The 23,187-nt window shown below is 44.7% G+C and overlaps 1 protein-coding gene across 1 annotated transcript in view; it reads right to left on the bottom strand.

Annotated features, from left to right (window-relative positions):
• The window catches only part of PARP1 (poly(ADP-ribose) polymerase 1), a 57,068-nt gene extending 39,318 nt beyond the window's left edge, over window positions 1-17,750 (bottom strand). Inside the window, exons 1-4 of the mRNA XM_050948451.1 lie at window positions 17,558-17,750; window positions 4,947-5,109; window positions 3,249-3,367; window positions 1,874-2,088 (exon numbers count right to left, since the gene is read on the bottom strand). Coding sequence (XP_050804408.1) covers window positions 1,874-2,088; window positions 3,249-3,367; window positions 4,947-5,109; window positions 17,558-17,677 — 617 coding nt within the window. The 5' untranslated portion in view covers window positions 17,678-17,750. The remainder of the gene's footprint in view (window positions 1-1,873; window positions 2,089-3,248; window positions 3,368-4,946; window positions 5,110-17,557) is intronic.
• Window positions 17,751-23,187: the final 5,437 nt, after the last annotated feature.

Raw genomic sequence — 23,187 nt, forward strand, 5'->3', positions numbered from 1 at the left:
CATGGCATTGCCAAAAGAGGTGATCTTACTCAGTGCACGAACTGGCAAAGTTATTGCCTGGGATCGATAGCAGTGCAAAGTATTGGCTACTGTTATGCTGAAAAGAATGAAGAAAGTAGTGGATAAAATATTACCAGGAGAACAGACTGGTAGATCATGCTGTGAACAGATATTCACTCATCAACAGATCACTGAAAAAATTACTGCTTGGCAAAAATCCATCTTAACTTCATCGACTTCAAGAAAGCTTTTGATAATACCCACAGAGAGACCCCGTGGAATATTGCTAGAAGCTATGGGATGCCAGACAAACTGATCAACATAATAAGGAGTTTATATGACAGAAGTAGACACACAGTAAGATTAGATACAGACCAGCAGAGTGGTTCGATATTGTGACTGGAGTTAGGCAAGGGTACGCATTATCACTAATCCTGTTTGTATTAGCCATAGGTTGGGTGATGAAGCAGGTAACAAAAGACATTGCAGGAGGTGTAAAATGGGTTAGCAGAGATGAGTTACACGACCATCACTTTTCCAGTCACACTGCTTTAACAAACAGGATGTGGAACAGAATGATTGCCTTATACCAGAGGTAGAATAGGAAGCAGCAACAACTGAATTGAAAGTAAATGCAGAGAAAACCAGATTATGAATGTAGGAAAGTGGACAGCAGATGCAAAGGCCTATGTGGATGGAAAACAAGTCCAATGGGTAGAAGAGTTCCGCCACCTGGAAGTCTGAATATATTTGAAGGTCAGTGCGATAAAGATATTCATACAAGATTAGGAAAAGCAAATACCACTTTTGAAAGGTGAAACAACATCTGGTCAAACAGAGGTCTCCATACCAAACTAAAGGTCCGATTATACCATGTGACTGTACTGAGCATGCTACTGTATGGTGCAGATGCTTGGCCAATGACAGCGGTTATTAAGAAGAGATTGGAGATTGCCCGTCAGAGAGAGCTGAGGAAGATACTACACATTTGATGGAAAGACAAAACAACAAATGCGAGAGCAAGGGAGCTGACAGAGCAGGGCCCTTAGAAAATATCAAAGAAAGCTCAGGTGGTTGGGACACATACACCCTATGGAAGATGGGAGACATGCTAAGCAAGTACTGAAGTGGATGCCAAGGGAGGAAGGCCAAGGAAGAACAGGTATATGACAGTGACAGAAGATACTGAATGCGCTGGCATCACCTGAAAAGTACCACAGCTACTGAGTGACTAATCAATGGAGGAACTGGACAGCCCAATGAGTCAGTGGCACAGGAGGAACAAAAGTTTAAGGAATCACTTCTCAATCAACAGATCAGAAATAAAGAGAACAACATTAATACCACCACCACCACCACCACAAGACAGTGCAGCACACAGTCTTTACAATTGAACTCATGAGAACATAAGAACGGTCACACTGGGTCAGACCAAAGGTCCATCTAGCCCAGTATCCTGTCTTTTGACAGTGAGCAGTACCAGGTACCCCAGAGGGATTGAACAGAACAGGTAATCATCAAGTGATCCAGTCCCTGTCACTCATTCCCATGATTGCTAGTTTATGGCACAAAACATTATATCAGTTTTCAAAGTCATGGTTGCTTTGTTGCACTCTCTGTATGTCCAAGGGAGATACTTAGATTGCAAGCTCCTAAGGGCAAGGGTGGGTCTTGTTTTATCTGTGCACAGTGCCTGGTGCAACAGGGCTCTAAATCCCCGATTATGGCCTCTAGGCATTACTGCTATACAAACAATAAATGGTATGACAGAGGTTAAAAAGTCCAATCTATATAAAACATGGAATCTGTGAAGACATGCAGTGTGTCTTCATGGATCTTCTAGCCAGCAGGCTCTCTTACATCCTCCACATACCCTTCAGTCTTTATGGCAGGCAGCTGCTTTTTCAGAGCTTCTTTATCTTCTGCTTTCAACATCCCAAAGCCCTGGAGCTGACTGGCTCCAAATGCAGGGAGAAAGCCCAGTTCTGCTCGGTGGCTCACAAAGCAGTCAGGATGGTACCAATTATCTATCATCCCCAGCTGGGGCTTTTCAGGATGCACCATCTTCTTGGAAATTCTGATCTGGCCCTGAAGCGGAGAAAAACAAACAGTACAAGCGTGGTGTGATGCCGCTCTGGGAAGGACTTGAACGTTAATTCAGAGAAATAAGTTGGTGATTTTATAATGAAAGTAATGCTTCTTAAATAGCAGAGTAGCAAAAATTGTTCCACCAATCGCCTGCTAGCAGTCACATGCTGAAATTTACATCGTTTTCATTCTAATACCCCTGGTTTCCCATACTCTGAAAATTCCCTTTTTAAGTTAAACTTTTCACTTTTAGTCTCAAGCCATACTTACTTATTAAAAAAAAAAATGGTGGGAAATCCCATAACCAATCTGAGCAAAGAATAAAATTCAGTCAAGTAATTTTTGTTCAGTAATAACTCAAATAGCTAACCATATTTTGGATCCAATCCAAGAACCTTTATTCATGCAAGTAGCCCTACAGAGGTCAAGCAAGCAAATCCTACAGGATCAGGCTCCATGCAAGGAATTTTAAATTATAAAACTCTGGTTCTCCAGAAATTAATGTCTGAGGACTAATGAAGTTTGACCCAGACTCAGCTTGATTTTTGACCAGATCATATTCAGTTCAGCCTATACTATTCAAAACAATCACTCAGAAATCCTCATTTCAAAAGCAAATTTGGACTCCAATCCTGCAAACACACGTGAAAATTTACGCATCTGAGTAATCAATGGGATTATTCACATTAACAAGTACTTGCAGGTTCAGAACTTCATTTTCGCCAAAATGCTACAAAACAGTGATGGGATGGGTCAATGGAGAGCTGCAGTACCCACTGGTCTTCCTAAACAAAAACACATTTACAGTACATCAAAGCTTCTCTCCAGGCCTTTCCTCTGCAGGAATACCAGCAGTAATCTGCCAATCAGCTCCAATGCCTGGACCAATTAAATGCTTTCTTTCCTTTATAGAAGGAAGAGTCAGCAAGTCTAAATCCCAGGCTCTGAAGAGGTCACATTTGAGACGTTACTGCAGTGGAAGAGCTTGGAGTGGACAAATTGTTCAGAATAGAGCATTTCTTCTGAGAAAGTACTGCAACTTTTAGCCCCATGATAAAAAAAGGAGAACAACAGAAAGAACAATAGTTCAGAACTCATGGAATTAATCGTGTCACCCTGGACTGGAAGGGGAACACAACCTAATAGCTGCATGTCTCTACCTTTTCTATTTTCTGTTCACAACCTTTGCAGGTACTTCTGTTAGACTTGGCATATTCTGCAGCGAAGTCATTTAAACTCTTCTCAGCCTTGCGACCTCCCTCCTGGTCAGTGCCTTTACCTAGAGAACAGAGGCAAAAACACTATTCAACTTCTAAAGTTCTTCATTTTATTTCTTAAAAAAAATCTCCCCAACTGTTTATCATCCTCCCTAATCAGCACAAATATAGTGAGAGACTAGCCGTGAAACAAAGCCAAATCAGCCACAGCTCAGAACATTTAGAGAAATAAGTATAGTGACAAAACCCACAATGCCCTCCCTGCAATTCAGAATCCTACAAGAAGTGTTAGAAACTCTGCAGACTCATAATAAACTTCTAAGGTTACTCACTTATACCTCAGGCTTCACTACTGGGGAAGACAATCTCAGTCTCTCACCTGCACTTGTCAAGAAGCATACAATGCTGCAACAACACTAGTTCCTGCAACTTCACATTTACAAAACAACTCCTATTAGAGATGAACACAAGCCTGACCTGTCAAAGGAGTAAAGTGAGGACTCAAGCTCTAATTCCAGCTCTGTCACTGAGCTAATATGCTGCTCTGAGGTAAATCACCTCCTTTGTGCTTCAGTATCCCCATATGTCAAGAGGGGATATGACTTAACTATAGCTTATATGTATACTGTGAGGATTACCAGTTAATGTTTAAAAAGCACTTGGATAAAGTCAAGCATTCTGTACATGTACAAGGAGGAACTGTGGAAGTCTGTTTATGTAACTGTATATTTTAGAACAGTGATACTCAGACCTCAGTGGTCCAGGAGACAAATTAGTGATCAATATTACCCAAAAGAACCCCAGTAGTGCGAATTTATTGCTTCATTGTCTGTCTGTTCTAGAAGTAGGATAAAATAAAATAAAAATAAAAATAAAATAAAATACTGCTATTGAAGACCTGACCAGAACTGGAGTCAACCAAACAGCCACACCTCAAACAGAACTCTCCTTTCCACATACAAGACGCATTTTCTTTGATATGATGTTATATGCCAGAGAGGCTGACTTCAACCTACAAACCTCCCACAATTCCTGTGTTGTATGGACACTGATGGCTTCAGTCTGCTCTATTATTCATTATTTGTATTACTGTAGCACCTAGGAACCCTCTACATACCCAACCACTTCTAATCTGGATCTGATAATTTCCCTGACCATTTAGTTAACTGCACTGAATTCTTAATACAGTGTTTATACAATCCTTATTAATGTTTTCTGGGTCTGATATATTGGTAGGTGTGATGATTTCACAGTAAGTCTCAGGTTACTGAGACATCACTACTTTTCCATAGTGTATTACAGATCATTTACTAGTATCAGCTAATTGAAGCTAAACTACACTAGTCAAGTAAGTGAATAAAGTATATTTAGTGATGCAGTGGTCCTTGCTTTTTAGAGACTGGTCACTTTGTAACTATTTCACAGGGTTCAGCATACACAGTCAGTCGCCTAGTCATTATCGAGAATCAGGAAAGTTCCAGTGATTGTTCTGATTTCGCCACCTGAAGGGACATCACAGCCAGCGAGCAAAAAACCCAGTACCCATAATCACATCCCGTCAAGTATAGATAGGATGGTTCTAAATGGACATGGTCTCTTGGTATCCTGAATCACTGTAAACATCAATTTTGCTTCACTTACCTGCTGCAGCTCCTCCAGTTTCAATTGCTTTTTTGATTTTCTCCTGATCTTCCCATCGGAGCTCAGGGAAACCATCAACATCTGCATGGGACACGAGTCGGGCCCGCTTCCAGAAACAAGTATAATGATGCCAGTGGGGAACTTTACCATCGAACATGGGTGACTAGGAAGAAAGCAACATTAGGATGAAGTGAGAAAATTTAGATAGAACCAAAAGGAAAAAAGTCACTTCTGTATATTTCCCTAGACACTTTCTTTCTAACCACATGCATGGATTTATGACAAGGCACAAGAATTCAGAGTCCTATGGCAGTACCACTAATACCACTGATCTAACCTAAGAGCAGGGTCACAAGGGGGCTTCACAGAGGGAGAACCTCACCCATGTTACAACTAGTTCTTAACCTACTTTCTTCCCTTTCCCACATTACTCAAAACAAAACATTGACAGAATCACGATTGCACCATTCTGAGGCCTGGTCTACACTACGAGTTTATACCGAATTTAGCAGCGTTAAACCGAATTAACCCTGCACCCGTCCACACAACAAAGACCTTTATTTCGATATAAAGGGATCTTAATACCGGTTTCTGTACTCCTCGCCGATGAGGGGAGTAGCGCTGACATCGATATTGCTATTTCGGATTAGGGTTCATGTGGCTGCAATTCGACGGTGTTGGCCTCCGGAAGCTATCCCACAGTGCACCATTGTGACCGCTCTGGACAGCCATCTGAACTCGGATGCACTGGCCAGGTACACAGGAAAAGCCCCGCGAACTTTTGAATTTCATTTCCTGTTTGCCCAGCGCGGAGAGCTGATCAGCACAGGTGACCACGCAGAGCTCATCAGCACAGGTAGCAATGCAGTCTCCTGAGAATCGGAAAAGAGCTCTAGCATGGACTGCACGGGAGGTACTGGATCTGATCACTGTATGGGGAGAGGATTCCGTGCTAACAGAACTCCGTTCCAAAAGACGAAATGAAAAAACATTTGAAAAAATTTCCAAGGCCATGATGGTGAGAGGCCACACCAGGGACTCAGTACAGTGCCTTGTGAAAGTTAAGGCGCTCAGACAAGCCTACCAGAAAACCAAAGAAGCAAACGGAAGGTCCAGGGCAGGGCCTAAAACATGCCGCTTCTACACTGAGCTGCATGCAATTCTAGGGGGGTCCGCCACCAGTTCCCCACCTCTGTCCGTGGATTCCGAGGCGGGAGTAATCTCAGCCATGCCTGAGGATTCTGCGGACGGGGAAGACGAGGAGGGGGAAGAGGAGGACGAGCTTGCAGAGAGCAAACAGTACTCCATTCTCCCCAACAGCCAGGAGCTTTTTCTCACCCTCCCAGCCCTCCCAAGCCACTATCCCAGACAATGAAGCCATGGAAGTGACCTCTGGTGAGTGTACCTTTGTAAATATAAAACATGGCTTAAAAGCAAGCATTTTTAAATGATTAATTTGCCCTGAGGACTTTGGATGCATTCGCAGCCAGTACAGTTACTGGAAAAGTCTGCTAACATGTCTGGGGATGGAGCGGAAATCCTCCAGGGACATTTCCATGAAGCTCTCCTGGAGGTACTCCAAAAGCCTTTGGAGAAGATTTCTGAGCAGTGCAGCTTTATTCCGTCCTCCATGGTAGGACACTTGACCATGCCATGCATGTAGCAAGTAGTCTGATATCATTGTATGACAAAGTCTAGCTGCGTATGGTCCCGGTGTTTGCTGGCATTCAAGCAACATCCGTTTTTTATCTCGCTGTGTTATCCTTAGGAGAGTGATATCGTTCATGGTAACCTGGTTGAAATTCAGGAATTTAATTAAAGGGACAGAGATGGCCATTCCTACTGGGCTGTTTGCCTGTGGCTTAAAAGAAATCCTTCCCTGTACGTAGCTAAGTGGGGGGAAGAGGAGGGGGAGGTGATTGGCGCTGAGCTTTTTCGCGTTTGGCTAGCAGTGATCTTCCATGATACCAGCCACGCGGTGGGAGGAGGGGTAAAGCGATCATCAAAGAGAATTGGATGGGGGCGTGGTTTCTGCTGCTGCAGTTTAACAGGAAATAAGCAGCATTTTGCTTGCCATTTGGGAAAGGAGGAAGCTGTATATATGAAGGCTGCAGAAGCAGAAAACACAATGGCTTACTATGGCCGCATGCAAGCCGAATTCTGCTGCCCGGACCTGTGTCTGCGTGATCTCTAACACCAAAGCCACAGGCACTCAATATTAAGATGCAAAATGCGACCTTGTAGTGAAATCACATAAGGCGGCGGAAAAAAAAAGACATGAGACGAAATGTTCTTGGAAATCATGGAAGTGACCCGCAATGAAAGAGCTCATCTCAATGAGTGGAAGGACATGCTATCAAATTACAGGAAAGATGCCCGTGAATGTGAGGACAGGAGGGACAAACGTGAGGACAGGAGGGACGCTCGAGAGGTGCCGGCAGGAAGATCTGAGGTGTTGGGATGCAACTCTGGGGCTGCTGCGTGATCAAACTGACATGCTCCAGCGTCTGGTGGAGCTTCAGGAACGGCAGCAGGATCACAGAGTGCCGCTGCAGCCCCTGTATAACCATCCTCCTCCCTCACCATGTTTGTTAGCTTCCTTACCCACCAAACAACTAAGAACGCATGGGGGGAGGCTCTGTGCACCCGCCCATTCCACTCCACTGGACAGCCCAACCAAAAGGCTGTCATTTTGAAATTTTTTAAGTGGTCTTTTCCTTCCTTCCTATCCTCTTCCCAAACCCCACCCAGGCTCCCTTGTCAGGTGTCTCCCTCTTTTTATAATTAATTAATAAAGAATACATGATTTTTAAATGAGAGTGACTTTATTTCTTTAGGAAGCAAGCAGTAATCAAAGGGGGAGGGTGGGTGGCTTACAGGGAATGAGTCAATCGGGGGGGCGGGGGTTCACCAAGAACAAACAAACACAATAGTCACACCATACCCTGGCCCGTGATGAAACTGTTTTCAAAGCTTCTCTGATGTGCACCGCTTCCTGGTGTGCTCTTCTAATCGCCCTGGTGTCTGGCTGTGCATAATCAGCGGTCAGGTGATTTGCCTCAGCCTCCCACCCCGCCATAAAGGTCTCTTCCCCTTACTCTCACAGAGATTGTGGAGCACACGGCAAGCAGCAATAACAAAGGGGACATTGGTTTGGCTGAGGTCTGAGCGAGTCAGTAATGTGCACCAGCGTGCCTTTAAACGGTCAAAGGCACATTCTACCACCATTCTGCACTTGCTCAGCCTGTAGTTGAACAGCTCCTGACTACTGTCCAGGCTGCCTGTGTATGGCTTCATGAGCCATGGCATCAAGGGGTAGGCTGGGTCCCCCAGGATAACTACAGGCATTTCAACATCCCCAACTGTTATTTTCTGGTCTAGGAAGTAATTCCCTTGCCGCAGCCGTTTAAACAAAGTCGTGTTCCTGAAGACGCGAGCGTCATGAACCCTTCCCGGCCAGCCCACGTGGAGGTTGGTGAAATGTCCCTTGTGATCCACCAGTGCTTGCAGCACCATGGAAAAATATCCCTTGCGGTTTATGTACTGGGTGCCCTGGTGCCAAGATAGGGATATGGGTTCCATCTATCACCCCCCTCACAGTTAGGGAATCCCATTGCAGCAAAGTCATCCACTATGACCTGCACATTTCCCAGAGTCACTACCTTTCGTAGCAGCAGATTAATGATTGCTTTGGCTACTTGCATCACAGTAGATTTGCCCACTCCAAATTGATTCCCGACTGACCGGTAGCTGTCTGGCGTTGCAAGCTTCCAGAGGGCTATCGCCACTCGCTTCTCAACTGTGAGGGCTTCTTTCATCTTGGTATTCTGGCGTTTCAGGGCAGGGGAAAGCAAGTCACAAAGTTCCATGAAAGAGCCCTTATGCATGCGAAAGTTTCGCAGCCACTGGGAATCATCCCACACCTGCAACACTATGCTGTCCCACCAGTTTGTGCTTGTTTCACGGGACCAAAATCGGCGTTCCATGGCTAGAACCTGCCCTATTACCAGTAGGATCTCCAAAGTGCAGGGGCCCGTGGTTTGGGAGAATTCTCTGTCCATGTCTTCATCACTTTCGTCGCCGCGCTGCCATAGCCGCCTCGTCCTCGGTTGGTTTTGCAAGTCCTGGTTCAGCATAGACTGCACGAGAATGCGCGAGTTTACAACGTCCATGACTGCTATCTTGAGCTGAGCAGAGTCCATGCTTGCCGTGCTATGGCGTCTGCACAGTTCACCCAGAAAAAAAGGCGCGAAACGGTTGTCTGCTACTTGCACGGAGGGTGGGGTGAGACTGTACCCAGAACCACCCGCGACAATGTTTTTTGCCCCATTAGGCACTGGGATCTCAACCCAGAATTCCAATGGGCGGGGGAGACTGGGGGAACTATGGGATAGCTATGCGATCGCTACCCACAGTGCACGCTCCGGAAATCGATGCTAGCCTCCGTACATGGACGCACACTGCCGAATTAATGTGCTTAGTGTGCACTCGACTTTATATAATCCGTCTTTAAAAAACGGTTTCTGTAAAATCGGAAAATCCCGTAGAGTAGACATACTCTGAGTGAGAAACGGCACCTGGGGAAGTGTTCAGCAGAGTCATCTGAAAACAAGCTCTCCATGAACAGAGAGATCTTAATTTTAGCTGGGAGGTTACAACCTGCCTTAGCTGCATACATGTCCATAAAGTAACTGAGGGTCCTGTTTTTCCAAGCTTGTTAGTGGGTTAATTGGGTGCAGGAGTAGGTGAATGGGGAGTACTTCGTATGCATACAGGGTATTCATATAAGAAGTATATTTCAGATTGTCTCTGACTGATGTGAAGCTTTTCCTTTTTCCAGTGGTGCCTTGAGGTTTCAACCCAGCTCCCTTATGTCACATCTTCACTCCCAGAATTATTTTGCATTTGAGGAAGAGGGCTCTATCTCAGAGCCCTTTTGTTTTACCCCACACTCTGCCAGAGCAGCACTGTTAAGCTTCACAGGGTCCCCTGCTAAGTACTGAAGAGGATGCTTTGGCAACATTTGCAGCCTCAGGAAGAGAAGACTGTGATCTCTCAGGGTACGTCCAGACTACCCGCTGTATCAGCGGGTAGCAATCGATCTATCGCATCTCATCTAGACATGATATATCGATCCCCGAACATGCTCCAGTCAACTCCGGAACTCCACCAGAGCGAGCGACGGTAGCAGAGTCGACACGGGAAGCCGTGGATGTCGATTCCGCGCGGTAAGGACGGGAGGTAAGTCGGAATAAGATACTGTAACTGAAGTCGAAGTATTCCCGTAGCTGAAGTTCCATATCTTACATCGACACCCCCCCTAGTGTAGACCAGGCCTTACTTTTAGGTAACGGTGCCCACTGGTTTTTAATATGCAAAATAGACATGTGATCTTTGGGAGGTAATCCCTAACCTGAGAAGTTTACATCTGAGAAGCACTGTGTCTCATTCCTCTGCAAACATTAGCTTTAATTTCCATTTAAAACATCAGACTACATCAATATCTGCTCAGTAATGCTTTGCTTTTACTGTTCATAGGGCTTTTCATGCTGTATGTGTGTGGGGAGGAAGGGGGGGAATGTGTTTCATTACCCTTTTACAGATGTCGCCCATACAGTAAAACAGAGCCATTGTTTTCCTCATGGAGCATGGAGGTACTGAAGTTAAAATTACAGGGTGAATTAGTGGTAGATTCAGGAATAGAACCTGGACTCCTGACTCCCGTTGTCCTGGCCTTCATCATCAAACAGATTCTGTTCCCTCTTTCCACTTGTTCTACACAGCTCCCTTCTGGTATTAAAAGTAATGAATTCCCCTCCCATTTCTACAGGGGACACTATTTTTATATCATCCATAGCAGTCATATTATAATCACTGTGGATTTCGTTCTTAATCAGCTGTTGTGTGTGTGTCTCTTACTTTCAGCCAGACAAACTGTCTGATTGCCAAGCAGTATCAGGCCAGGTCAGTGCTTAAACAGAAAGTCCTCTAAGGAACCACTGTAGGTGTCCATGAGTCATTGAGTGCTTCTGTACATGAGTTAGGAATCATAGAATCATAGGACTGGAAGGCACCTTGACAGGTAATCTAATTCAGTTCCCTGCACTCAAGGCAGGACTGAGTATTATCTAGAGCACCCTGACAGGAGTTTGTCTAACCTGCTCTTAAAAATCTCCAGTGACTGAGATTCCACAACCTCTCTAGGCAATTTATTCCAGTGCTTAACTGCCCTGACAATTAGGAAGTTTTTCCTAATGTCCAGCCGAAACTACCCTTGCTGCTATTTAAGTCCATTGCTTCTTATCCTATCCCCAGAGGTTAACTAGAAGAGTTTACCTCCCTCCTCCTTGTAACAACCTTTTACGTACTTGAAAACTGCTATATCCTTCTCAGTCTTCTCTTCTCCAGACTAAATAAACCCATTTTTTTCAATCTTCCCTCATAATTCATGTTTTCTAGACCTGTGAATCAACCTGTATCATGCTGATATGAGGTGTCGTGCTCTGGAGCTGCTATTTGTGGATGGGATGTGCAATAAAGATTCTGTCTGTTATGGTTGTTTAAGATTGTAGGGAACTTCTTGCAATGACAGAAGTGCTGATGCTGACATTGATTTGGTTCTCCTCCCTAAATTCATTTCATTTCTCACTGAGACTGTTCCCTTCAGCAGGAAGAGAAAGCTAAGTAAGGGGCATGCCTCATATGATACACTAAGGATTTGCATAACATCTGGAGATGTCACAAGCGTGATCTAACCACAGGTGGGCTCTGACTGAAGCACAGGGTTATATGCAGTTTCCATTCTGAAGACGAAGGTAACTGAAATCTTAGGGCTCGTTGCATACCCCACCTCAATGCAGCCCTTCTTGAATGAACCACAAAAGTTCCTTTTGTAGCACTGCTCTAATGCACAAGATAAAAAGCTCACTTGGTCCATGGTGCAAGTTCTAGAAGGCACCTGACCAGGCTGTATGAGCACAGAGAAGCATAAATGCCTGCCTCCCTCTCTCCCAAGCTGATGGAAGAGCTAGGAAGGAAAATATGGGGCTGCTCAGGAGCAGGGACCCTACAAGTGCAAGAACCAGAAGAAACCCAGGCTGGGGAGCTGGGAAGGAGACGGGACCCTGGAAAGGCTGCTGAGGAGCAGGGCTCTAATCGACCTTTTGCTGTAGAGGAGGGGAGAGTGGAATGAGGCGCTGGCGAATAAGTTACACGCATACGGTGGGACGCTGAGAGTACAGTGGGAGAATAAGAGCATGGGGAAGACGGAAAGATTGAAAAACAACATGGAGGAAGGAGGGAGTACATCAAACAATGGCGGAAAATGAGAAAGGAATGGTATAAATTGGGGTCAAGAGAGGAAAAAAAGCAGACATCAAAAGAGACGGTGGAAAAGATACCAAGCTATATTGTGGTAGGAGTGAAAGAAGAGGAGTGAAGGGGAAAGGAAGGAAGAAAAAATGCAAAGGAAGTTTAATAAATTGAGGTTTTGTATTTTACGGGGAGCTAAATAAATACAAATATCCCTATTATGGGAACAAAAAAAAAAGATATGCAGATCTAATGGCAATGACTAGAAGTGTATCGGTGCCTCTTGGGAAGTGGGAGAAGGCTGCAATATTTCTCATAGTGGCTAATAGGCTCAGTCCTCAGGCTAGTGCAGTGGCTCTCAAACTTTTTTACGGGTGACCCCTTTCACATAGCAAGCCTCTGAGTGGGACCCCTCTTATAAATATATTTAAACGTGTTTTTTAATTTAACAAAATTATAAATGCTGGAGCAAAGCAGAGTTTGGGGTGGAGGTTGACAGCTCATGACCCACCCCACCCCCATAATAACCGTGCAACCCCCGAGGGGTCCCGACCCCAGGTTTGAGAACCCCTGGGCTAGTGGGTGTAGGACAGATTTTTCCAGCAGTGCCCTAATGAGAAGAGATCTCCTTATTGTGCTACTTCCATTGGATCCGAATGCAATCACACTAGCAATAGCCAGGATAGTTGGCACTTATCTGAAATGTCTCCTATTGAGGAATTTGTGAAGTGCTCAACTCTGGAATGTAACCTTACTTAGCTGAAGCAAAGGTGTGGCCTCAGCAGCAGGACTCTTTCCCTTGACTTTTGTGGGAGTTTGACAAAGCCCTTATCAACTAAGCAAATAAATGTAAGAGGACAGTCCTTTACATTAACTTTATTTTGTAATCTGATAATTGCAGTTTAGTTCTAATTATTTGCAATACTCTATAATACACCAGTGAGTGTTCTGTAAAACACAAGTCTTAATTACTAAGACTGAGACTTTGCTATGGCACTATTAAATCTCTGCTGAGGCGTGAAGGGAGAATACTAATTTGTCTGTGAATTATCCAGTGTCCCGAGAGTAAGGTTTTACTGTAAATTCCAACTACTATAAGTTACCTGGATGCTCTAGACAAAAGTCTGATGTATCTGTTCCATAGTGCAAAAATGTAAAATCAATTAAGTGTATTTTAATCCTATCCCCAATTCTTCCTGCTTGCTCTCAAAAAGACTGAAAGAGTCCTTCTATTAGTACCCTCGAAAAGACCTCCCAATTTCAATAATATTCTAATATGAAACTTAACTGTGCACATTACACAGCACTAATTCCAGAAGGCAGCCTTAGCCAAGCCCACAAATAGTACCAAGGAAAAAACAAGGAATGAAGAGCCAGTTAGGAATGTGTTCATTCCAAGAAAAGAAGAATAAAATACCTCTATGCTACAAAAATAACCAGGTTTAATCATGGATGTGGCCAAACTATGATTATGACATAATATGTAGGGCTGTCAATTAATTGCAGTTAAGTCACACGATTAACTCAAAAAAATTAATCGCAATTAATTGAACTTAGAATACCAATTAAAATTTATTAAATATTTTGTATGTTTTTCTACATTTTCAATATTGATTTCAATTACAACACAGAACACAAAGTGTACAGTGCTCACTTCATATTTTTTATTACAAATCTATGCACTGTAAAAATGATAAACAAAAGAAATAGTATTTTTCAGTTCACCTCATACAAGTACTGAAGTGCAATCTCTTTATGGTGAAAGTGTAACTTACAAATGCAGATTTTTTTTTTTGGTTACATAACTACACTCAAAAACAAAACAGTGTAAAACTTTAGAGCCTACAATGCAACTCAGTCCTACTTCTTATTCTGCCAATTGCTAACCCATACAAGTTTGTTTACACTGACAGGAGATACTGCTGCCCACTTCTTGTTTATGTCAGCTGAAAGTGAGAACAGGGGGTATTTACATGCCAGATATGCTAAACATTTGTATACCCCTTCATGCTTTGGCCACCAATCCAGAAGACATGCTTCCATGCTGATGATGCTCATTAAAAAAATAATGCCTCAATTAAATGTACAATTATACTCCCGGGGGGCGGGGGGGGGGATTATATGTCTCCTTCTCTGTTTTACATGCATTCTGCATATATTTCATGTTATAGCAGTCTCAATGATGACCCAGCATATATTCATTTTAAGAACACTTTCTCAGCAGATTTGACAAAATGCAAAGAAGGTACCGATCTGAGATTTCTAAAAATAGCTACAGTACTTGACCCCAAGATTTAAGAATCTGAAGTGCTGTCCAAAATCTGAGAGGGACAAGATGTGGAATATGCTTTTAGAAGTCCTATAAGAGCAACCCACACTGATGCAGAAACTACAGAACTCAAACCACTGAAAAAGAAAATCTACCTTCTGCTGGTGGCATCTGACTCAGATAATGAAAATGAACATGTGTCAGTTTGTACTGCTTTGGATCGTTATCAAGCAGAACCCATCATCAGCATGGAAGCATGTCCTCTGGAATGGTAGTTGAAGCATGATGGGACATACGAATCTTTAGCGCATCTGGCACGTAAATATCTTGCAACGCCAGCTACAACAGTGCCATGGGAATGCCTGCTCTCACTTTTAGGTGACACCATAAACAAGCAGGCAGCATTATCTCCTGCAAATTGTAACCAACCTTGTTCGTCTGAGTGATTGGCTGACCAAGAAGTAGGACTGAGTAGACTTGTAGGCTCTGAAGTTTTACATTGTTTTATTTTTGAATGCAGGTTTTTTTGTACATAATTCTACATTTTTAAGTTCAACTTTCATGATAAAGAGATTGCACTACAGTACTTGTATGAGGTGAACTGAAATGGAGGTTTTTCGCCTTCCTCTGCAGCGTGGGGCATGGGTCACTTGCTGGAGGGTTCTCTGCAGCTTGAGGTCTTCAAACTACAATTTGAAGACTTCAATAACTCAGACATAGGTTAGAGGTTTGTTACAGAAGTGGATGGGTAAGATTCTGTGGCCTGCACTGTGCAGGAGGTCAGACTAGATGATCATAATGGTCCCTCCTGACCTTAAAGTATATGAGTCTATGAAAAATCTTTTTTATTGTTGTTTTTTTTTACAGTGCAAGTATTTGTAATAAAAAAAATGAAAAGTGAGCACAATACACTTTGTATTCTGTTGTAATTTAAATTAATATATTTGAAAATGTAGTAAACATCCAAAAATATTTAAAATAAATGGCATTCTATTGTTGTTTAACAGCGTGATTAATCACAATTAATTTTTTTAATCGCTTGACAGTCCTATTAATATGTATTCCTCCTGCCTGTGTGGACTAAAAAAAGTCACGAGGAATCATAAGCATAATTTTAACCTTAGTAAATTCCTAAGTGTGTCTGTACTAGCCTTTTCTACTTACTATTTCCCACTGTTGTTACCACCAGTGGGGACACTTTGGTAGATGAGGCATCAGCTGCCACTAGTGTTTTCATCACCATTAAACTTCTCCAAGCAGGTCTAGACAATGCAGCGTTTATAATACTAGTACTGGGCCTACACTTGCACTACACTGTTGCTAGTAGAAGCGGAACTGCACTCGAGGTGGTAATGGTGGGAAATTTCAAGAAAAAAAGTCTTAGGATAGAAGCCCTAAGCTAAAACTTATTTACTCAACAGGTTTCTTTTCTTTCCAGACAGATGAGAAGCAATATCATATAAGGCAGCTGAGAGCAAGCCATATTTAAACATGGTTATGTTTAAAAGTACAGACAGGGTCTGAGATGAAAGGCTAGTTATAGATTTGCTGTTGTTTTTTTTAAACCACACTAATCAAACACAAGTTTCCCTGAATAACATACTTTTCATCAGGCCATGAAGAAAAGCAGAGCAAGGTGTGAGAATGCATTGCTAGGGTGGTGATGCAGACTTCATTAAAAATGCAGAGATGGAGGGTGAAGGGGTGCATGCAAGTTGCCACTATAAATAGGTTAAACTCACAGGAGGGAAGATCTAGGCCAGTAACAAATAGTATTGTCAAACACACACATTAAGCTGCCCAGGAAAACTAGAGAATGTAAGTGAAAAAGCCTTCACAGCTCTTCAGCAATAATGGAGACTGAGCTTACACTTCAACTGAATGCATCGTTTTGTTCTCCAGCCCTCCCCATCTGCAATTATTTGTCTCCACATAAAGGTCTCCAAGCTGCAGACTGAGAGGTAAACAGCATTGTAATGTGTTCAGCAAATGATAAGCAACTCACAAAACAATACAGTGAGGAGAAATGGACAAATATTCCCCAGACAGGAAGTTAATGAACAGTTAGAGTCCAGGATCACATGGACTGTGAAAACAAGAGACAGAATTTCTATTGCTTTCCCCCAACTCAAGAAATCACATCTTCCTGCGAAATCTGCTAACAAATTCAATTCAAGTAATTAAATTCAAACAAACAGGACGATGAAATTAAAATGGAAGCCATCTAGAACATAACTTAAGGTTTTCCTTGTTTTCTTCCATCAAACAACCACAGCAAGATAAAGCTGTGACAACGCAATCATTTGCGAGATTTTAATAAGTTGTCTACTTTCATATTGCATTCTTGCTCATTTCAGCCGATGCACTTCGAATGCAGCCAAGTAACGGCAGTGGGCGATCGAGTCATTTTTTTCTGTCTGATGTGCAAGATCACATACCACATCAGCGTTCCCTTCTTAGGAGCAGATGCGCTCCACTGCAGCTAGCGTGCAAAAGCAGGCCCGCACACACGCTACCGACTCCCCGCACTTGAGCAAAAACCACCCTGCCGCAACTCCTTCAGATTCGAGTCCAAACTAACTCCAGCACCCCGCCCCTAAAATCCCCGGGAGCCGCCATCTGGCCCGTGGGCACAAATCCCTGCCACGATGACGCCTAAGAACAAGTCGGGGCGAACGAACAGACTCGGAACTCGCCCAAATCCCCCCACCCCGATCCCCGGTGCCAGAGCTGCACAGCGCCGTGCCGGGGAGGGCCAGCCCCGCGGGCTGCAGCAGCAACGCAGCGCAACGCGTGCCGCCAAGAGCCGCGCTAGCCCGGCGCGTGCCGCACCCGGGCCGCTTTGCAACCTGCGCTGCCCAGAGGGGAAGGACTGGGGCGGACACTTGGCCCAGGCCACCAGCGGAAAGCAACACGTGGCCGCCGGCCTAGCTGCCGGGGCCGCTCCGCACGGCCCCCGGGGGTTGCAAGGAAGGCGGCGCGGCAGCCGCGGGGCCCGTGGGCGGGGCCGGGTCCCGAGCCCACGCGGTACCTGCACCATGATGGCCAGGCGCAGCGAGTCCTTGGCGATGCTCTCCCCGCATTTCTTGCACGAGGCCCGGCCGCTCTTGGCGTACTCGGCCCGGTACAGCTTGTCCGCCGGCTCCGCCATGGCGGCCGGGGGCGCGGGCAGGGGACTCGCGGGAAGCCGGCAGCGCAGCAGCAGCAACAGCAGCGCCGAGACACCGACCGACCGCCCCGCCGCGCCTCCCGCCCGGCGCGCTAGCCGAGTGCCGCGCGATCCACCCGGCCTCAGGCCAGCCGCCCGAGCCGCCGTTCGGCTATCGACTGAGGCTGCCTGGCAGGGCTCGGGACGTTCCCGCTTGCTACAGTGTATCAATGGGAGGAAGGACGTACCCAGAGGCGCGCGGGGAAGAGAGGGTGTCACGTGGCGTTCCCTGCTCTAGACGCGCAATATAGTGCGGGGGGAGGAAGACGGTTCCTCGCATATACCGCCCATTGGCGGGGCTGCTGCTGACAGTCCCCACGGACGGCGCTGCTGAGCGAGTCGCTGCAGCCCAGGGGCACCCAAGGGTGGGGAACGTCTGCCCGCATCTAGTGGGGCAGCTGTCAGCTCAGCCCATTGCCCGCCTGCTCACTTCCAGGCTCTAGAGGTTTAACCTTGAAGTTAGAGGCCGCTGAGGCTGTTTATATCCTTATCTTCTAGACCACTGCATAGTTGTGCCATTATAACTGGCCATGAAAGCCCCTCCCCGGGGTAAAACATACAGGAGGAGGAAAATTCCACTGGGTTCCAAGGTTTCCCACATCTTACCAGTCCCTGTCGTCCACATGATCCCACAGGAGACCAGTAGCATCCACATCACAGCTTTGTGCCTCTACATGTGCATGGGTGGCTTTAGGGAACCAAAGCTCCTCTCCCAGCTCCCTGCCAGCATGTTCCCTCATTCTTCTTAAAAGGGGAGTTCTGCACTGCTGAGGGGACCAGAGAAAAGTCTGTGAAACTCATCAGAGCCAGACAGCAAGTTGGATGGAGTATGTGTGTCCTGGAATCAGGCATGACCCATGCAGCACCCACACATTCGTAGCTTCCTTTTCCCATCAGGGGAGGCTCCAGGCACCAGCATGCCAAGAGCGTGAGGGCGGCAGGCAGGTTGTCTTCAATGGCGTGCCTGCAGAGGTTCCGGTGGTCCCGCGGCTTCAGCGGACCTCCCACAGGCATGCTGTCAAATCCAAGGGACCAGGGACCTCCCACGGGCAAGCTGCTGAAGGTAGCCTGCCTGCCGTGCTTGTGGAGGCAAAATGCCTAGAGCCACCCCTGTTTCCCATATGGAACCTAAACCTGCAGAGATCCCTCTCTGATCTGCCCCAGGTGGTGGTGTGTTGATGTTAACTTTAACCTCCACAGAATTCAGGGGAGATCTGCAGGATGTGAGCCACTTCTGTCCATATATCTCAGGAGCATAATCTGATCGTGTGATCTCTCTGTGTGTGTAAATGCCAGACTAGATCATAGAAAGTCACAGAATGCAGATGTGAATGGACAAAATCCTGTAGTCTCAGCTGCTTTGTATGATAGGTCAGTTTAGCTCAGGTAATGTCAACTTGTAATATAGTGGCTCTGTAGTGGATGCACAGGTCATCCTTAGCCTTCTGGGTACAGATTAGAATTTTAGCATTCTCCCTAATTAGCAAGGTTGCTGAAGCTTTCAGGTTTGATATCTGTTGTTGACACCTGCACGTACAGTCAATGTTAATTAGGTCAGTATACAACACTGTAAATTCCATCGTGACTAAGATCATTACAGAAGAATCTCAATGTCACAGACTAATTGGGGATTGCGGAGCAGTGTTCAAAAATCAAAAAGTTCATAAAATTGAACATTTCAAAATTGCAGTAGGTACAGTGAATAACTTAATGTGCTAATCAGTCAATGACAATGTACATACTGAATGGTAACAAATGTGTGTAGTGTATCTTATATGAACATAATGTACCTGTAGCCACTGGTGAAATAATACACCTCTGCTCTGAGTGTACATGCCTTCTGCTCACTGCCAAGTACATATGTTTTATGTAACATTTATGTAACCGGTTGTTCATAACATCAGTGTTCGTAAAATCGGGGTTCTACTGCAGTGCTTTGCTGCTAAAGTTAAACACAATTTCTGCCCTTCACAGTACACTACAGCATTATTTTATTGAATGTTCCTAAGCTTTACGTTACAGAAACCTCATATGGCACTGTATGTTCCGTATACTTCTGGGAAGGGATTCAGTTGCCAAACGTGCAGAAACATGATTTAGCTGATAAGGTGACCTATAGTCAGTAGATATTGACCTATTTACCAAGAACTTTACACTAGAAGCAAATTCCAGAATACATATATTATGGAAGAGAGGAAATAGCTCCTGGTATTCATCCAACATCTAGGAGCTCTACAGGACTTCTGCAGAGTCAAAGTGCTTTGAGTGCTCTAAGATGCTTCAGTAACAAAATAAAAAGATACAAGGTTTCAAAGGCACCTATCCAAGCACTGATTGCTTTGTGAGCTGAGAAGATGACAACATAGCTTGTAAAGCTGCAGGCATAGCCATAAAATCTGGTAGCTGCCAAAAGGGCCATTACTTCAAGTTGTGTGCGAAACTGTACTGCACAAGTCAGCAGTTTCCATCCTTTGGGTCATCAGCAGTTGTCAGCTCTCATTCTCCAGTCTCTAACACAAACACAGATTTGCCTAGTTACTTGCAGCTTGGTGTTCATGAGATGCTAAGTGTGTCTCATAAATCATGGCACTCTTCCTTTAAAGAAGAATAGATCCTAGCTCTTCTCTTGAAGCACAATGGCAAATAACATACAAATGTTCAGGGAACAACTGAGAAGGACCCCCTCTGTAAGTGGTTTGTGTCACAGTGTCAGAGTAACTGTACCTGTATTCCCCAGTCCGTGATTCCTCGAGGGCACCTACTTAATATTTCCAGCTCCCAGTTGTCACCTGTCTTGGGTGGAGACCCATGTCTTTTTCCCTTCTCACCAGGGGTTTTAAGGCTGCGCAGTTTCCTGCCTACATTATGATATCCCCAACAAGCCAGTCTGCCTAAAAGCTAGCACCTGTGCTTTGCTTTCTCTCCAAGGGCTGTGAACTGCATATTGCCAGCAGTTACAAGTTAACATAGCTCCTTCTTAACAAGCACCTGTATTCCTAAGGTAAAAGCATTACAGATAAAACATATAAACCAGTTACATATAAAAATATAATAAAATATTCTATATTAATGCTAAAAGCTTCCCAGAGGTCACCCATCAATCTTACGAGGCCCTCAGTAGGCCAAAGTCTTTCCAAACCTTCTGTAAGAGGTGGGGCCCCCTGGGACAGAAGGTCCTGCCCACTTGGTGGATGCGAAAGAAGGCCCTGAGCCAGTTAAACCTAGCCTTTTGATATCAAAAGCCCTTACTTTGTCTGTTGGCCTCAGGAAAACCCAGCTTGAACCAGTCCATGCAAACCTCCCCAGGGTGTGGAACCTCTCTAGAGGTGTTTACAACCTAAGCAATTCACCGTAATTGTCCCCACACTGTTTTTGGTTACTGGAGGAGCTGTGATAAGTCTCCTTCCTGGAGTTACATACAATCCCTGGGCTACAATGATACATATATTTAATACAATATAGTCTCCAAAGATATTGCATGTGGTTGCAATATCTGTCACAGCTTGAACAGAAGGGTCGGGATAGATGAATAGATGCAGTGGGGACTTGGAGCTCAAGAGATATTTGTGGTACAATGGGCCAAGAGCAGGCAGAATAAATCTCTGAGGACAGGAAAGATACAGTCGCCTAGTGGATGGGAATGCTAGCGAGCAGGTGCTCTAGAAGCATTCGTGGGAGCATGGCAGGCAACAGATGAAAGCTCTACAGAGAACGGCAGCTCTGGGGACATTAGTGGTTCTGTGGATGGAAGATCTGAGGTGCAAGCACTCTAGGGACATCACTGATGCAGTAGGCAGAAAACAGATGGAAGTTCTGGGGAGCGGGAGCTCTGGAAACAGCAGTGGTGCTGTAGGCAGGCAGCAGAAAGGAGAAACAGCCACCCAGGAAGAACAAGATACTTATTTTTTCCTGTTATGGCGCGGGGGAAGGAGAGGCAAAGTCAAATTTGGAGGGGAGCAGTTCCCTCTACCTCTACCAAGAAGACATATGCTGCCAACTCATTCAGACAGCCATTTGTGTGTTATGCATCATTAAGACCTCTCTCGGAATATAGTCTGACAATGGCAGCTGCAGCATGAGTGAAAATTTTATGTGGTAGCTGTGGATTTCTTAGAGCCTGTCTACACTTGAAATGCTACTGCAGCACTGCTGTACCGCTTCATTGTAGATGCTGCCTACGCCAATGGGCGGGGTTCTTCCATCGCTGTAGATATTCTCTCTCTCTGAGAGGCAATAGCTAGGTCAACAGAAGAATTCTTCTGTCAGTTTAGTAGTGTCTACACTGGGGGTTAGGTTGGCTTAACTATGCTGCTCAAGGGTGTGGATTTTTCATACCCCAAAGGATTTAGTTAATCTGACTTAATTTTCTAGACCAAGTTTCAGTAACCAAGCCAAAAAAACTGTTACAGTAAACTGGAGAAATCCATTATTTCACAGGTTTGTCTGCTTACAGCAATAGTGAATTTTGCTCATAATCTTTATGCATTATTTGTGTTCAAGTGCTGGAAGAAAAATAAAAAGGTTAATCAATACATGCACAAATCCAAAAGAACAACAGTCTTTATCCCAGCTTCTGATCAGAAACAAATACAGACTAGAAGCAATAGAAGGAGATTCTGGACATATTAGCTTGTAAAGCCAGATATTTCAGACCTTGATGAGTCCATAAACAGGTCTTTACTCTGGGAAATGTCATTACATGACAATAATACATTTGTTTGCTGTGTTGTTGTGGCCATGTTGGTCCCAGGATATGAGCGAGACAAGACAGACGAGTGGTGGAAGGAACACGCTTTCAAACTTCACAGAGCTCTTGTTCAGGTCTGGGGAAACCAGAGTGTTTGAGCAAAATACAAATTGAGACAGACTGTTAAAAGGGTTAACACGTGGTATGGAGACCACTTAAAATTAAGTGGCCATTTCAGGGTTAGCAGGCAGTGGGATGTGTTATGAATTGTTGTAATGAGCCATAAAACCAGAGTCTCTGTTGACACATTTGTTGCTGGCCAAGCTGTTTGAGTTCTGCTGGTGTTCTATATATGGTATGTATGGATGATTAGTAACATTGGTATTTGAGAATAGCTAACCTCAAGCTGCTACCTTTCATCTGTTAACATTTGGAGATTAATTACACAAACTTCCACTAGGAGTGCCCAAACTGTGGCCCCAACACTTTCCCCCCAGTCTGAAAATCCTCTTCTTATAACTGCAGGGTCGTATGACCAACAAGTTGATGAACTCAGCTAGGAAGCAAGTCTAGTCCTCCATTAAGGAAGATACGGATACAAGCAAATATTAGGGTCAGGGGGAGAGCTAGTTGGGAGGCGGAGGGAGAGTGTGTGTGTTTGTGGGAGGGAAAATTTCAAGACAATTTTGTAGATGTTTCACTCCTTTTCAAAATTTTGAAAATTCAAAATAGGTTGCTGAGGTATAGAGCTGGTCAAGCAATAAGG

Source organism: Gopherus flavomarginatus, chromosome 4 (assembly GCF_025201925.1).
Source record: "Gopherus flavomarginatus isolate rGopFla2 chromosome 4, rGopFla2.mat.asm, whole genome shotgun sequence".
NCBI lineage: Eukaryota > Metazoa > Chordata > Testudines > Testudinidae > Gopherus > Gopherus flavomarginatus.